Source organism: Leucoraja erinacea, chromosome 8 (assembly GCF_028641065.1).
Source record: "Leucoraja erinacea ecotype New England chromosome 8, Leri_hhj_1, whole genome shotgun sequence".
Classification (NCBI taxonomy): Eukaryota; Metazoa; Chordata; class Chondrichthyes; order Rajiformes; family Rajidae; genus Leucoraja; species Leucoraja erinaceus.
This window is the reverse complement of record NC_073384.1, coordinates 35,276,592-35,294,474: the sequence shown is the minus strand read 5'-3', so window position 1 is coordinate 35,294,474 and position 17,883 is coordinate 35,276,592. Positions and strand designations below refer to the sequence as shown.

Genomic DNA, 17,883 nt, shown 5'->3' with positions numbered 1-17,883 from the left:
CTCACATCTGGCAGTGTTCTCCGTCTGAATCAGGGGCTGCGGAGCGTTTTTGAAAGTGGGGAAGCTGAGCGATCACTGATCACTGTCCTTGGGGGTACCCGGTGAGGGAGTGGAGCAACTGAGTAGGGAGAGAGGGTGTGGAAGTACAGTGTGTCCGTCCCCTCCCCAGGGTAGGATCTTTTTGAAATTTGATGTATTAAAATCATGTTTTAGTGCATTGTAGAAGTATGATTTCAATGTTTTTTGTATGAAGTATTTTTAAGAGGTAACTTTTTAAGGGGTAACTTTTTCCACACAAAGGGTGATGGGTGTATGGAACAAGCTGCCAGAAGAGATACTTGAGGCAGGGACCATCCCAACATTTAAGAAACAGTTCGACTGATACATGGATATGACAGGTTTGGAGGTATGGACCAAAAACAGATAGCGTAGCTGGGACATGTTGGCGGGTGTGGGCAAGTTGCGCTGAAGGGCCAGTTTTCACATTGTATCACTCTATGACCTCATTATACCTCCACCATGCATGAATGCTTCAAAATCAAGTGATCGAATTTTATTGCCTTATACTCAAGCATAGAAATATAGAAAATAGGTGCAGCAATAGGCCATCGGCCCATCGAGCCAGCACTGCCATTCAATATGATCATGACTATTTATCTAAAATCAGTACCTCTTTCCTGTTTTTCCCCCATATCCCTTGATTTCTTGATTTAGTCCCAAGAACTAAATGTAACTCTCTCTTGAAAACATCCAGTGAATTGGCCTGCACTGCCTTCTGTGGCAGAGAATTCCACAGATTCACAACTCTGCGTGAAGAAAGTTTGTCCTCATCTCAGTCCTAACTGGCCTACCCTTTATTCTTAAACTGTGACCCCTGGTTCTGAACTCCCCCAACATCGGGAACATTTTTCCTGCAGTTACAGTAAGTGAAAATCTAGCAGGCAAGCAGGATGCTTTCTCCAACCATCCCCATTTGAAGTCCACTACCTTCCACCGTTTCTACCCAGTGCTTGGTACTTACTTCCAGCAGCCAGTGGTTGTCTTCCAGGATGCACAGAGCCGCAGCCTGATCCATGCCGGTCACCTGGGCGTATTTGGCACAGAGGTTCTCATGGCAGCAGCGCAAGGCTTACGACGCCTCTGATGGCCCTGGACTCTTGCACTGAGGCTGCTCAATGGCTGGAGCTGCAGTGAGCGACTCGCCAGCCCCGCTGCCTGTCCGGATCTGTCCCCACCGCTGCTTCTGCTTCCAACACCCGTGGCCCATGCAGTTGATATGAGTTTTGAAATTTTCGTTGATCACAGAATTTCTCACGACAGAGCTTGAGAAATTTGTGATCACCGTGAGAATTTGGCGAAATGCATGATTCTCACGCTCAATGCATGGGAGTTGGCAGCCCTGACCTCTTTATCCCCCCTCTCCCTCTCTCCCCCTCTCTCTCTTTATCTCCCCCTCTCTCTCTCTCCCCTCTCTCTCTCTCCCCCCTCTCTCTCTCTCCCCCCCCTCTCTCTCCCCCCTCTCTCTCTCTCCCCTCTCTCTCTCTCTCTCTCTCTATTCCCTCTCTCTCTCTCTCTCTCTCTCTCTCTCTCTCTCTCTCCTCGTCTCTCTCTCTCCTCTCTCCCTCTCCCCTCCCCCTCTCTCTCCCCTCTTTCTCTCTCTCTCTCTCCTCTCTCCGGCTCTCTCTCTCCCTCTCTCTATCTCTCTCTCTCTCTCTCTCTATCTCTCTATCCTCTCTTCCCCTCCCTCTGTCCCCCCCCTCTCCCCCCATCTCCCTCCCTCTCTTCCCCCTCTCTCTCCTCCCCTCTCTCTCTCTCTCTCCCCTCTCTCATCCCCTCTCCTCTCTCTCCCCCCCCCCCTCTTCCCCTCTCTCCTCTCCTCTCTCTCCCCCCTCTTTCCCCTAAATCTCTCTCTCCCCTCCCTCTCCTCTCTCTCTCGCTCTCTTTCTTCTCTCCCTCTCTCCTCTCCTCCCCTCTCTTCCCCCCCTTTCCCTCTCTCTCCTCTCCTCCTCTCTCTCTTTCTCCCCTCTATCTATCTCACCCTCTATCTCCCTCTCTTGCTCTCTCTCCACACTCTCTCCATTCTCTCTCTCTCCCACCTCACTCTCACCCTTGTTCTCTCTCCCCTTTCTCTTTCTCCTATCTCTATCTCCTCTTTCTTCTCTTTGCCCCACCTCTCTCTCTCGTTCCCCCCGTTTCTCTCTTCCCCCCCTCCTCCTTTTTCCCCACCTCTCCCTCTTCCCCCTCTTTTACCACCCATCTCTCTTCCCCCTCTCTCTACCACTCTCTCCTACCCTCTCTCTCCACCCCTCTCTCTTCCCTCCTTCTTCCCTCTCTCTCGTCCTCTTTTCCTCTCTCCCCCTCTCTCTTTCCCTCCTTCTTCCCTCTCTCTCTTCCTCTTTTCCTCTCTCTTCCCCTCCCTCTCTCTCTCTCTCTCACCTGTTTCTCCCCTCCGTCCCCCTCCTCCCCTCCTCTCCTCTCCTCTACCCCTCCATCTCTCCCTTCCATCCCCACTCCCTTCTCTCCTCCTCCCCACACTTTCTCCTTCTCCCCCTCCGTCCCTCTAACACGCTGATCCCCCTCATCCCTTCCCCCGCTCCTTCCCCCCTCTCTCTCCCCCTCCCTCTTCTCTCTCCACCACCTCTGTCTCTCCCCTCTCTCTCTCCTCACCCCCTCTCTCTCTCCCCCTCCTGTCTCCTTCCTCTCTCTCTCCCCGCCTCCCTTTGAGAGTCTCTGTCCTCTCGGTGGGCCCAGCCCACCCCGCAAACACTCGCCAGCCCGGCAAACACTCGCCAGCCCGGCAAACACTCGCCAGCCCCACAAACGCTCCCGGCTCCCGGCATCTGTCCCTGCCACTGGTTCTGCTTCCATCCCTCCCTCAGCCCCGGTTCTCCAACACTCGCGGCCCATGCAGTTTATCTGAGTTTTTAAATTTTTGTTGATCACAGAATTTCTCACGACAGAGCGTGAGAAATTTGTGATCGGTGTGAGAACGTGAGAGAGTGAGAATTTGTTCAAATGCGTGACTCTCATGCTCAAAGCGTGAGAGTTGGCAGCCCTGCCACGCGCACACACACACACCCACACACACACTCACACTCACACCCACATAATCACATTCTCACATACACCCACCCACTCATACACTCTCCCACACTTACTTACACACACACACACACACACACACACACACACACACACACACACACACACACACACACACACACACACACACACACACACACACACACACACACACACACACACACACACACACACACACACACACACACACACACACACACACACACACACACACACACACACACACCCACACACACTCACTTCTACCCACCCTCACTCATACACCCATCTACACCGACACACATCCACAGCCAGAGCCGTCACCTCACCAGAGTCCCAGGCTCAGCTTTGGGCTGGATAAAATCTTGTGGCGGGTTGGATGTGGCCCGCGGGCCATGGCTTGGAGACCCCTGATCTAAATGGATCAAGGGTCTATAATAAGAGAAGAGAAAGGTTTATCTGGGCTAGTGGAGAATATTGTGCTCAAGATTCCAGCATCTGCTGTTCCTTTTGTCTCCAAAACAAAAATTAGTGATGCTCAAAGCCAGACTGGTTGCGTTTGAAGGTTGGAAGAGATTATATATGAGGGATTAAGCTGTGGAAGAATTGACACTCAAGGACCTGGACTTGGGACCAACCTGCACTGTATGGTGAGCATGTGTGATGAGTGATTAGGACTTGGTGCAAGTTAGAATGCAGATGGTCGAGCTATGAAAGAGCTTATGAACAGCAGGTGCTTGGTGGGATTTTGGCCAAGAGAGCAAAAAGTATTGTTGATGCACGGGATAAACAGCTGAAGTGGAAATCCCAACAGGGAAGAGTGCCAAATGTATTGAGGTGGGCTTTCCGGGAAGTAGATTTTAAAAACAAAGTATGGGTGTCTGAAAATTGGTTTCAATACTAATCTTTTTTTTTGTACGTGTTCTCAGAAAAGAGATAGTTAGAAAACTAATGTTACCTTTTTATTTAATGTGCAGAATTATAAAATTTGAGAATTATTTTTACATAGAACTTTTCTGCAATCTGAAAGATGATGAAAGTATTCTTTTGGTATCCTTTGTATGTCTTTTATGTATAGTGTGAAATTCACTATTCAGTAGTTTTATGTTTTTCACAATGGATGGTGGGTACATGGAATGAGTTGCCAGAGGAGATAGTTGTGTCAGGTACGATAATGACATTTACAAGACATTTGGAGAGGTACGTGGATAGGAAATGTTTAGTGGATATGAGCCAAATACGGAGATGGGGCATCTTGGTCGGCATGGACAATTTGGGCGAAAAGCCTGTTTCTGTGCTGTGTGACTGACTCCACAACTTTTTTTAGAACGTTTTGACTTTCCTGCTAAACCTGTTTATCAGAATTGCCTTTTTACTCGTAATGAATGGGCAAGAGCAGAGAAAGAGGCACTTTGCTACCAATAGACAATAGGGGCAGGAGGAGGCTATTTGGCCCTTCGAGCCAGCACCGCCATTCAATGTGATCATGGCTAATCATCCACAATCAGGACCCCTTTCCTGCTTTCTCCCTATATCCCCTAACTCCGCTATCTTTAAGAGCCCTATCTAGCTCTCTCTTGAAAATACCCAGAGAACTGGCCTCTACTGCCCTCTGAGGCAGAGAATTCCACAGACTCAACTCTCTGTGTGAAAAAGTGTTTCCTCATCTCTGTTCTAAATGGCTTACCCCTAAAACCCCTGTCCCACTTACGTGTCCTTGGCACGCTAATTGCGCGACCTCGTGGTCGCGTTGAGGCACGACTTCATTCGCACGCACAGCCGCCTGGAGCACATGATGTCATTTGAAGATGGACACAAAACGCAGGAGTAACTCAGCGGGGACGGCAGCATCTCTGGAGAGAAGCAACGGGTGATTTTGTGTCGAAACTCTTCTTCAGTCTGAAAGAAGGGTCTTGACCCAAAACGATACCCATTGCTTCTCTCCAGAGATGCTGTCGGTCCCGCTGAGTTACTCCAGCATTTTGTGTCTATCTTCAACTTTCTTGGCCCCGCTCTGGCAGTAGAAGTGGGGGTGGATCTGGATCCGCAATGGCCGTGAACCCCAGGCCGAGCTCGACGATTGTTTGCCTGCTTCTGCTGATGTTGAAGGTGAGACGTTGCGTCGCGCCAGGGTCTTGGGCCTGTCCCAATTTGGCCGTCAGTTACGCGACAGGCCGTTGGCGCACGAAGATTTAGTTTGCTACAAAAATTTCGGAGTCCCGCGCGATGTTGCGCACAACTACATACTCCTCCGCGCTTCTCATTGGGACCGGCCCCGCGCAGACACACGATGCCCATGCGCTTCTACGCGACGACTAGGTCGCGTAATTTGCGTACCAAGGACATGTAAGTGGGACAGGCCCTTTATTCTTAAACTGTGGCCCCTGGTTCTGGACTCGCCCAACATCGGGAACATGTTTCCTGCTTCTAGTGTGTCCAAACCCTTAATAATCTTATATGTTTCAATAAGATATCCTCTCATCCTTCTAAATTCCAGAGTATACAAGCTAGTTGTGTCTCTTTATGCCCTTGCTCAGTGCTGTAGCCACTTTGCCGTTTCTTGCAGCAATTACCTAAAAATGTGAGTTAGGATGCATTTGGCCAAGCTGTGGATGAACATGTTTATATAGGGCCAACATGGGCCCTCTGAACAGCATATATTATTCATGGATTTGATAGAATCATACAACATGGAAGCGGGCTCTTTTGCCCAACTGGTCATAAGACATAGGAGCAGAAGTAGGGCATTCAGTCCATCCAGTCCACTCTGCCATTCAATCTCAACCCCATTTGGGGCACACAATGGACAAATGTAGGCTGTGGGATAAGTGATTACGAGTATACAGACAGGAACACAACGGGGCGACAGTAAAACAAGTACGATGACTGAGGGAGGAGGGGAGGGACGGAGAGAGAGGGGATGCAAGGGTTAGTTAAAGTTAGAGAAATCAATGTTCTGGGTTGTATGCTGCCCAAGCGAAATATGAGAGGTAATTGTGTACAGTATTCAAATGCTGCAAGTGTGTTTAATCATCACAGGAGTTATGAATAATCAGGTGAATACGGCAGCTGAGTGCAGTGTAAGATGTTTGAGTAACTGGGTAGGTCTCGGGAGTTTGTTTTATCCTCATTTTAATGTCTTTCTCCTGATTTTCCCTTCTAGTTATATGAAAGGCTGGGAGATCTCGTCATGCTTTTTTAAAATTAGTCGCTGAGCAGAAGTTCCTATCTTGTCCCCAGTTGTTACTTTTATCCTGCACTGTGGTTTACTGCATTTCACAACTCTTACATTCTTTGGTCTGTTTTCACTCCTAACTGACAATTAAACACTCTTGACACGAAGCTTCTACCAAACATAGACTGGGCGATCATTTCGCTGAACACCTTCGCTCAAACCGCCTGAACCTACCTGATCTGCCGGGTTCTCCTTCCCATTCCCATACCGACCTTTCTGTCCTAGGTCTCCTACGTTGTCAGAGTGAGGCTAAACGTAAATGGGAACAGCATCTCATATTTCGCTTGGGCGGCTTCAGTCGTATGAAAAGTGATTTCTCTAACTTCAGGTAGCCCTGGCATTCCGTCCTTCTATCCCTCCCACACCCAGGTCTCATTAGCTTCGTTTTCACATAACAAACAGCTAACAATGGCCTGTTTCCTTTATCATCGTTACATTTTTGCATATCTTTTATTCATTGTTCTTACCTCTCTACATTATCATAATCTATATCTCTCGTTGCACTTATCCCTAGCCAGTCTGAAGAAAGGTCTCGACTTGAAATGTCACCCATTCCTTCTCTCCAGAGATGCTGCCTGTCCTGCTGAGTTACTCCAGCTTTTTGTGTCTTTCTAGGGGATAGAGTCTTTGCAGGATGCAGGGTGGGAAGTGTAGTCTAAATAGCTGTGGGTGTCAGTAGGTAGTAGACATCAGTCGATAGTCTATCTCCTGTGATGGAGACGGTGAGATCAAAAAAGGCTAGTGCCCATACCTAGAAACAAGTTCAAGGAAGTTCTAATTTTAAAATTAAGTGAACAATTGCAATTTGTTGCATCAGTAATTTTTAAATGTTTGCACTTTTTCCTGGTCATTCTTTAAGATGTTTTTATAGGCAAGTTCGGTATTCCGACCGCGCATGCCCAGGTCATAGGTCACTGTAGATAAACATTAGATCGAACCGGGTCTCCCGCGCTGCCGGTTGGCCCCCTCGATGCTGGAGCTGCGGCGGCCCACAACCAGCGCGGAGAAGGAGCGGCGCCCCGCCGGACCAACCGACAGCCCTGGACCGACAGGACAGCGGAACTCTCCTGCAGACACCTGCCCAATAAAAGCCCCTCTCCTGTTTCCCAGTCCCTGCCTCCTCTCTCCTGCCGCCGCTCCTTTGCAGTCAAAGGGATAGATGGCATAGATGACCCGGAGCTCTGGCCTCGGTGCAGCAACGGGAATCGCTGAGCAGCGGTTCCTGCAGAGGAGTGGCGATCAAAGGGATAGATGGCAGGAGAAAGGAGGCAGGGACTGGGGATCGGGAGAGGGGCTTTTGTTGGGCGGGTGTCTGCAGGAGAGTTTCGCGCTGGCTGCTCCAGTCTCTCCTCCTGTCTCCCCTGCTCTCCCACTATCTGCCATCACCGTTCCTCAGATTAAATATATTTTTACACATAAATACATTTTACACGTATTTTTACACATAAATCATGGACAAAAATAAGAATTTACATACATTTTATGCAGCCAGCGCTTTGTTCGCATTTTCTTTATAGCGAGTGACCTTTGACAAATCCCATAATTCTTTGCTTTTATCGGAATACCAAACTCGCTTATTGCATGTGATGAGGAACGTAAGGAAATGCAAAAATCCTGAATTGCTGCAACTACAGACTTTAAATAGTGTGCTTGGTGGGCTTGTACAAATGACAAAATACAATAAAATCTTATTTCAAATGTGCTTTTTGGATTAAATTAAAGTGATGCCAATTTAAAAAATGTTTTTTCATCATTGCTGCCATATTTTAAATGCTTATTGGAATCTATCATTAAGATATTTCCAGACCAGAAACCAGCTACAGCAGATATCCCCTCCCCATGGCATGCATGTTCTGCATAAGCCTTCACTTTATGGCTATTAACTCTATAGACATAATCCTGCACTTCTCTTTGTAGACCCCCGCTTTAATGTATCTCTGCTTTTATTCTCGGCTGCTTCCTATGGAAGAGCGTTTCACATCTTTTTATTTGTCTAAGGCCTTTTACATAGAACACAGAACAGTACGGTACACGAACGGGCCCTTCAGCCTGCAATGTTTGTGCTGAACATGATCTCATCTGCCTGCACATGATCCACATCCCTCTGTTCCCTGCACTTCATGTGCCAATCTAAAAGCCTCTTAAACTCCACTATGGTATCGGCCTACACCATTACTGCTGGCAATGCTTTCCATACCCCCACCACAATTAGGTGTAAAAGAACATGCCCTTCCACATCTCCGTTAATCCTTCCCCCATCTCACCTTAAAACTATGCCCTCAAGTGATGGACATTTCTACCCTGGGGAAAAAGGTTCTGACTATCTACCTTATCTGCATCTCTCATCATTTTATGTACTTCTATCAAGTCTCCCCTCAACCTCCAATGTTTCAGACAAAAGGTGGTGTGTTATTGCAGGATTTTCATTTGTATTGCGTTTCTGCTGCAAGTCAGTATGTCATTGGTTGTCAGTATTTATGATAATCAAACACTCTTGACTGGAATTTCATCAAGCCATACATGGAGATGTTAGGGTGGTCAAACTAAAATTTGGTCAAAGATGGTTTTAAGGAGTTCCTCAAAAGGAGGAGTGGGACGTTTAGGGGTAGGGAATACCTTGGCTTTGGGCAGTTGAAGGCATGCCGCCTCAGAGGGATGATACAGGGAACTGCAGTTGCTGGATGAACTGGTTTAAAAGACTTTGGCAGGTACATGGATGGCAGAAGGTTTAGAGGAATATGGGCTTGGGGTACAGGTCACACCATGTGTTACAGAATTAGACACCATGTGTTACAGAATTGCATTACAGAGACCATTGTATCAATGGCGGAAAAAGGGGTTGAAGGTTAGAGAGTCTCAGACTCACAATGGGAGATTTGTATTTCCTGAAAATATAAAGGTCTTTTAGAAAGCAACAAGTTTATTTTTGATACTTCAAGCCAAAGATACTAAAGGCTGCATGTTACATTGTTTAAATAGAGTATCATTGCACATGTATCGATGGAAGCGATATAGATTGTCAATTTCATTGGCCACCCACGGTTAAGGTAATCTGATTACTATGGGCAAACTTTTTTTTCCCCTTATACTGTTTCAATCCAAGTTTTTTTTTCTGCTTGTAAATTTTGAAAATAACTTTTATGTCGTTCATATGTTCCTGATAGAAATTACATTCAAACTAATCCGGCCCGCATAATACAAATGGTGATATCTTATTCACCAGTCATGTTACATCCAGTTTGTGTTATGGAAAACGTAAGCTATAGCAGTATCACTTGTAAAACCACAGAAGCAAGCACGATTCCTGCTTATTTGTTTCATAACTGTGTCAAAGTTCAGGTCTGTTGAACACGATATGCTACAGTGGAGGTTGGAAGTGTTCCAATCTCCAGAATTGGCATTATTTTGAGTGTTTAAAAAGTATCGGATTTGTGGGAAGAATGCCAGTATAATTTCCCAGAATGGAAGGTGAGAAGGGCAAAGTTTAAAGATGATGTGTGGGACAAGTTTTTGTTTTACTCAGAGAATGGTGAGTGCCTGGAACGTGCTGGAGGGGGTGGGGGTGGAGGTAGACACTATAGTGGCATTTATGAGACTTTTGGATAAATACATGGGAATGGAGGAAAATGGATTATGTCAAGATTTGGTCTTGGCATCATGTTTGGCACAGACAATGTGGTCTGAAGGACTTGTTCCGTCCGGAGTGCTGTACTGCTCTATCTTCTAATGTGCATCATGTGAGATAAATTGGGTTGATTTATGTTCAGCACACCAAGCTGTTTATGGAAACCAAAAGCAATATCTTGAAGATAAACGCTGGCAGGATATAGCAACTTCCTGCAATCACTTTGCCAAGGATCATAATATTTCTATTTCAAAACTAGTGTTGAAGTTTGAGGTTTCACCGTGTCCATCTTTGCCCCAAGTTGCCGGACGACCGAGTTTCTACCCTGCTGCAGCTCTGAAAGGGGAATTGGTGTTTTTACTTTGCCATCTCGTATCTTCTTCTCAAGTTCCCTCTCCTCCTTGAACTGTTGACTATGCATTTTTGTTGACTTCCCACGCTCACCAATGTTTTCAATACTTTCTCAGTGGATAATATTCCCTCTTGCCTTCAAATCTTTCATCGCCACCTTCCTCAAAAAAAATTGTTGGCTTCTCCGTCCTTGCAAATTGCGGGTTCATTTTGAGCAATAACTCCATGGGCACTTAATCGGAGCAAATCTTGCATAGGACAATTCTGTTTGCCAGCTGTGGTAAAATGTGGGTATCCAGTTATTCAAATGCCCTGATTGTTCAGTATCCAGTCCACCCAGTTCCCATGCTCCCTTAAAACCTGCCGGCTTTTGTTTAAAAGTCACTAGGTGGACTGGAAAAGTTATTATACTACTGAGAAACATCTTAAAAAATGTTTTCGGATATTAATAGGAGTCTTTAGTTTAGAGATACAGCGCAGAAATAAGCCCTTCGCCCTACTGAATCCACGCCGAGCAACGATCATATCGTACACTAACACTATCCACCAGACTAGGGACAATTTACGATTTTTATCAAAGCCAATTAACCTACAAACCAGTAAGTCTTTAGATTGTGGGTGAAAACCAGAGCACCCGGAGAAAACCCACGTGGTCACAGGGAGAACGTGCAACACGAGCAGTCAGGATCAAACCCAAGTCTCTGGTACTGTAAGGCACCAACTCTACTGCTGTACCACCACGCTGAGTCGTAGATGCAAAGAGCATGCAAACAGGGCATTTGGCCCAACTTGGCCATGCTGACCATCTACACTAGTCCACAGCCTATACCCTATCTATTAATATTCAGTAGATCCCAAAATAGTCTGTTCTGAGGAAGGATCTCCGATCTGAAATGTTGACTGATTCGCTTTACACAGATGCAGTCTGACTCTGCTGAATGTTTCCAGCACTTTTTGTTTTGTTTTGGATTAGATGTGCCAGAGCAGTTACTTCTTCTGCAGTATAGGTCTCCAGTTGGCATGTTGTCTGGTCCCAAGGCTCTTCCTGCATCCTGTGCTCTCAGCTGTTTCTTGATTTTATGTGGTGTGAATCAAGATAGGTTTCTGTGACAGTGGCGACCTCAAGAGGAAACTGATTTGATTAATTAATCTTGCTTGGTTAATCTGTGAACAGCTTTCCAACTTTAGGCACCAATCCTCCAGATGTTAGTGAAGAAGACTTTCTGAGGTTGACTGGGCTGCGCTTAATTAATTTTGCCTAGTCTGAACTTGGTGCGTCAGACACATCCTAAAGATGAGCAGATTTGTAGGCTAAATGTGCAGGAAGGAACTGCAGATGCTGGTTTAAACCGAAGATAGACACAAAAACTGAAGTATCTCAGCGGGACAGGCAGCATAATTGGAGAGAAGGAATGGGTGACGTTTTGGGTCGAGGTTAATTGGCTTCTGTAAACTGTCCCTAGTACGTAGGATCGAACTAGTGTATTTTGTTGGTCGGCATGAACTTGGTGAGCTGAAGGGTCTGTTTCCACGCTGTATCTCTAACCTAAACTAAACAATCTGTCCATTCCCTCCACAGATGCTGCCTGATCCTAGTTACTCTAGCACTTGTGTATTGCTCAGGATTCCAGCATCTGTAATCTCTCATGTCTCACTTTTATTTACCTTTGTGCTGTCGAGGAGATGAAGCAACTCTGCTGATATCTGGGACAGTACTTAAAGATCAAACAATGCCAGGCATTACCAGTGATGGCTTCACATACTTAGTCACTAATTTACTCTTATTTGATGTAGCTCTCAGTTTAAAGTAGCCAAGGGTTTCTCCGGGCGCAATTCCTAACTACAATTATGAATTATCAGTAAAAGGGCAGAAAGTGCTGGAGTGACTCAGCAGCTCAGGCAGTATCTCTGGAGAACATGGATAGATGATGTTTTGTGTTGGGACCCTTCTTCAGACTGATTGTGGGGGGGAGGGGTGGTGGGGGCAGGAGTAGCGATTAAGAAAGCTGGGAGAGAGGAGAGGCAGGTAGCAGGAAATATGTGGACACAGGCAAGTGCGATTTTTCATAGGCAATTGGTTGGAACAAAGGCCAGAAACCAGAGCAGACAGTTGGAAGATTTGCAAATTGTGAAGCCAGAGGAAGGAAAGTAGGGGTGGGGAGAAACAGGCGGGGCCCAGGGGAGGGGAGAAAGAAAGGGTAATGGGGACGGGCGGTTTGTTAGAGGTTATCTAAAATTGGAGAATTCAGTATTAAATGAACAATGTTTTTTGTTTGTGTTTCAGTTCTTTGCTGTTCCAGAGCCCTTGAGTTGCCACGATTACCTGCCTGTATTGTCCCACACACCTTCCTGTACAGAGCAGAAAGGCAGCAGTGTGTCATGGGAACAGCTGGAGGCCATGGAGCTACCATCCTTCCAGCCTGCATACTTGGTCTTGTGCCGAGTTCTCCTCAACGTGATTCATGAGTGCTTGAAGCTGAGGCTGGAGCAGAGACCTGCCGGAGAGCCCTCGCTGCTGAGCATTAAACAGGTGGGCAGCCAACTGTCCAGAGACCAGAGGGTTTAATAGTCGTATGCACTGACAACGGAGCAACACAAGTCGTCTTTGCAGTAGCAAAACAGGCCTGTCAAAGTTAGTCATAGAGTGATACAGTGTGGAAACAGGTCCTTCGGCCCAAATTGCCGACACCAGCCAACATAACCCAGCTACACTAGTCCCACCTGCCTGCAGTCCATATCCCTCCAAACCTGTCATATCCATGTACCTGTCTAACTGTTTCTAACAATTCTTGGGATAGTTCCAGCCTTAACTACCTCCTTTGGCAGCTTGTTCCATACACCCACTACCTTTTGTGTGAAAAAGGTACCCCTCAGATTCTTTTCCCCTTCACCTTGAACCTATGTCCTCTGGTCCACGATTCCCCTATTCTGTGCATCTACCCGATTTATTCCTCTCATGATTTTATATGCTCAATAAGATCACCCCTCATTCTCATTTGCTCCAAGGAATAGAGACCCAGCCTACTCAACCTCTCCCTTTAGCTCAGATCCTCTAGTCCTGGCACCATCCTCGTAAATCTTCTCTGAATTCATTCAAGCTTGACAATATCCTATATCATGGTGCCCAGAATTGAACACAATACTCTAAATGTGGTCTCACCCACGTTTTATACAACTGCAACATGACCTTCCAACTTCTGTACTCAATACTGATGAAGGACAATGTGTCAAAAGCCTTTTTGACCACCTTATCTACCTGCGACTCAACCTTCAAGGTTGTTGAACCATAAAGCAAAATATAAGAGTTTTATGCATGGCTTTAACTCTTCTGAGCAGATAATTAATGTAAGTTCATGTAGAAATAAGGAACTGTAGATGCAGGTTTTACAAAAAAGATACAAAGTGCTGGAGTAACTCTAGTCAGGCAGCATGCCTGGAGAACATGGATAGGTAATATTTTGGGTTGGGACCTTCTTCAGACTGAGTGACCTATATATTCTGACATGATGCATGTCAGCTTGGTTTACCAACTGCTCTGCTCTTGACCGCCTGAACCTGCAGAGTGTGGTGAACACAGCCCAGTCCATCCCAGGCTCGGCACTTCCTTCCATCCAGTCCATTGCATCAAGAAGAATGGAAGATGTGGCCTCTTCCTTTTTACTTTTCTACCTTCTGGGAGAAGATGCAGGAGTCTAAAAGCCCAGACATCCAGCCTTTAAAACAGTTCCTTTCCCACTGCTATCCAACTCCTGAACCAAACATCTCCTATACACCCCATACCCCGAGGAGCTGCCACATATTCTTACCTCATTCAGTCATTCCATTATTGTGCTTTACTATTCTTTTGCACTATTCATATTTTGTACTATAATCTTGCACCATTCTACTGTTTTGTACTCATCGTATTTATTGTTATTATTACTGTATGTATACTATTTATGTGGGCTTCCTATGAACAAGGAATTTCATTGCACCATGATGTATGTGACACAAAATTAAGCTAATCATAAGAAAAAATATCTCAACATGTAGGGCCCATAAAATTAAATGATTATTCACTCAAAATTTCCCTTAAATTATTTGATTCTTTGAAAACTGAGGACCTGTGTGAAGCTTAAGATTGGCTAAAGGAATAAATTGCCTATGCATAACATTCAATAGATTGATTATTGTAATTAATTTGAACTCTAGTTAATTGGCTTCTGTAAATTGCCCATAGTGTGTAGGACATTGAGCTAGTGCACGGGTGATCACTGGTCGGTGTGGACTTGATGGGCCGAAGGGCCTGTTTTCACATTGTAATGCTAAACTAAATAACATTCTACTTTTAAATAAATCAATGAGGTCCTGTCTATTATATTTTTGTATCCAGGTTAGATATTACTACAAACATTTAGAAAGAAATTCCGTCCGATGGGAGATTGGATACTTCCAGCAAAAGACCCATGAGATTACATCAAAGCCTGTGGTTTTGGAAATATCCAATTTTTGTTTTTTATTTGTCAGATGGTAATTACGTAGATATTATGGAGCATCAGTAATGTGCTAGATGCGGTTTGGTTTAAATAAAGATTTCCTAAAACATGACTGAAGAAGAGTCCCAACTTGAAATGTCATCTATCCATGTTCTCCAGACTTGCTGAAGAACACAAAGTCCCGACCTGAGGCATCGCCTGTCCATGTTCTCCAGAGATGCTGCCTGACCCGCTGAGTTACCCCAGCACTTTGTGTCCTTTTGTGTAAACCAGCATCTGTAGTTCCTTGTTTCTTAAGAGGTGCTGCATGACCCGTTGAGTTTCTCTTCCTTCCTAATACCCATTGAGGTGCATGCCCAGCATCAACTTGTACGTCTCTGGGTTTGGTCATGGTAGGGGATCGAAAACTGGGCATGGTTTTAAGGTGAGAAATAGGGAATCTAAGAGATCAGATTTTTTTTTTACAGAGAGTGTGTAATAAAAGAAGTTGCTGCCAAAGAGATGGTGAAATCATATACAGCCATTATGTTTAAGGGGCATTTAGACAGATACTTAATATTCACGCTGCTGCTAGGAACTATATTTTAGTGATGAAGGATGGACATTTTGTGCAGAGGCATCAAGGCTAATGTCCTACCACCAACCTGACTGGTTAAACTGATTCATAATGGAGAAGCAAGGAACTACAGATGCTGGTTTATAGAAAAAGACACAATCTGCTGGAGTAACTTTGGGGCGGCATGGTGGCACGGCGGTAGAGTTGCTGCCTTACAGAGCCAGAGATCTAGGTACGATCCTGACTATGGGTGCTGTCTGTACAGGGTTTGTACGTTCTCCCTGTGACAGCATGGGTTTTCTCCGGTTTCCTCCCACACTCCAAAGACGAGCAGGTTTGTAGGTTAATTGACTGGTAAAGATTGTATTTTGTCCCTAGTGTATAGGGTAGTGCTACTGTACGGCGAGTGCTGACCGAAGGGGACTTGGTGGGCCGAAGGGCCTGTTTCTATGATGTAACTAAACTCAGTGGGTCAAGCAGCATCTCTGGAGAACATCATAGGTGACCTTTCAGGTCGGGACACTTTTTCAAAAGGGCTTAGTATGAAGCATTTTGGATACTTTAATGTTTTAAAAAAATAAACACCGTATTGTTTTTTAAAAAATCAATGCATATTTGCACTAATTTGCTTGGCCCTCTTTTGGATTTTGTGTGTAAAGACATATCCACTTCAACTTCATCAACATCATCACCAATTTTCATCCTGCACTCAAATTTAAATGGACCCTCTCCGACACCTCCCTCTCCTTTCTTGATCTCACAGTCTCCATCACAGGAAATAGACTATTGACTGACGTTATTACAAACCCACTGACTCTCGCAACTATCTAGACTACACTTCTTCCCACCCTGCTTCCTGCAAAGACTCCATCCCTGGACTCCCAATTCCTCTATCTATGTTGTATCTGCGTCCAAGATGATGTGATCCATACTAGGCCCTCACTCGTGTCTCCTCGGTACTACACAGCTCCGCCCTTGCTCTCCCTCCCCTTAGTCGCAACAGAGACAGAACCTCCCTCGTCGTTACCTTCTACCCCATCAGCCAACGCATACAACACATAATCGTCAAATTTCTATCACCACCAACGGGATCCCATCACTAGCCCCATTTTCCCATCTCCACCCCTTTCCGCCTTCCGCAGAGACCGTTCCCTCCGCAACTCCCTGGTTAATTCATCTCCTGTAACCGCAGAAGATGCAACACTTGTCCCCATACCTCCTCCCTCGACTCTGGCCAGGGACCCCGGCAGTCCTTTCAGGTTAGGCAGAGGTTTACTTGCACCTCCTCCAACTACTGTATCTATTGTTCAAGATGTGGACTCTTATACATCGGCGAGATCAAACGCAGACCTGGCGATCATTTTGTGGAACACCTTCCCTCAGCCAACCTGATCTCCCGGTTGCTGGACACTTTAATTCTCCTTCCCATTCCTACACAGACGTTTATGTCCTAAGTCTCCTCCATTGAGTGAGGCTAAATGTAAATTGGAGGAACAGCATCTCATATTTCGCTTGGGCAGCTTACAGCCCAGCGGTATGAATATTGATTTCTCTCACTTCAAGTAGCCACGGCATTCCCTCTCCCTCTATCCGTTCCCCACTACAAAGTCGTACTAGTTTCTTGTTTTCACCTTACAAACAGCTAACAATAGCCTGTTTCCTTTATCATCGTAACTTTTGCATATCTTTCTTTTGTTGTTCTTTATCTCTCCACATCACCATCTATATCTATAATTTCCCTTATCCCTAACCAGTCTGAAGAAGGATCTCGACCCAAAATGTCACCCATTCCTTCTCTCCAGAGATGCGGCCTGTCCCGCTGAATTACTCCAGCTTTTTGTTCCTATCTTCGGTTTAAACCAGCATCTGCAGTTCCTTCTTACACAAGATATATCCTTTGTCAGTTCTGCTTGTAAACACTTTATTTCCACGGCTCTTTATATTGCAGCTGGTCAGAGAATGCAAAGAAGTGCTGAAGGGTGGCCTGCTCATGAAGCAGTATTATCAGTTCATGTTGCATGGGATAATGGACGAATTCCAGAGGCAGCAGAAGGTTGACAGCAATATTGATGAATTTGAGGAAGATCTACATAAAATGTTGATGGTGAGTGTTATAATGATTAAAGGTTTCTTCCCTGGTTGTACCTGGGTACCAAGGATGTTTCTTTAGTTGTGCATGAATTTGTGTAGAGTTGGGGTTATCTGCAGTTACCTAGAGGTGAATCTAGAACAAGGGCACTGCCTAATTGAAGACAAAGGTGAGACTATAAGACATAGGAGCAGTATTGGCCTACCGAGTCTATTCAGCCATTTGATCATGGCCAAACTATTTTTCCCTCTCAACCCTGCCTTCTCCCCGTAGCCTTTGACTCCCTTACTAATCATGAACCTATCATTTTCTGGCGATGAATTCCACAGATTCACCACAGAAGTTGTTTATTCTTTCCGTGTTTGGGATTACATCAGTGAAATATCTGCAGCATCTGACAGATTGTTGGCACTTGGCAAAGAATTGGTCCTGAGGCAATGATGAGACGTAGGGTCCCAACCCAAACATTAC

The 17,883-nt window shown here is 45.6% G+C and overlaps 1 protein-coding gene across 4 annotated transcripts in view; it reads left to right on the top strand.

Annotated features, from left to right (window-relative positions):
• The window catches only part of map3k4 (mitogen-activated protein kinase kinase kinase 4), a 164,508-nt gene that overhangs the window by 73,542 nt on the left and 73,083 nt on the right, over positions 1–17,883 (top strand). For 3 of the 4 annotated variants that reach the window (XM_055639428.1, XM_055639430.1, XM_055639431.1), the window contains 2 exons: positions 12,577–12,822; positions 17,272–17,427. In XM_055639428.1, coding sequence (XP_055495403.1) covers positions 12,577–12,822; positions 17,272–17,427 — 402 coding nt within the window. Of the gene's footprint in view, positions 1–3,711; positions 3,732–12,576; positions 12,823–17,271; positions 17,428–17,883 lie in introns of those variants that run through there. The other variant, XM_055639432.1, reaches the window with a different exon arrangement.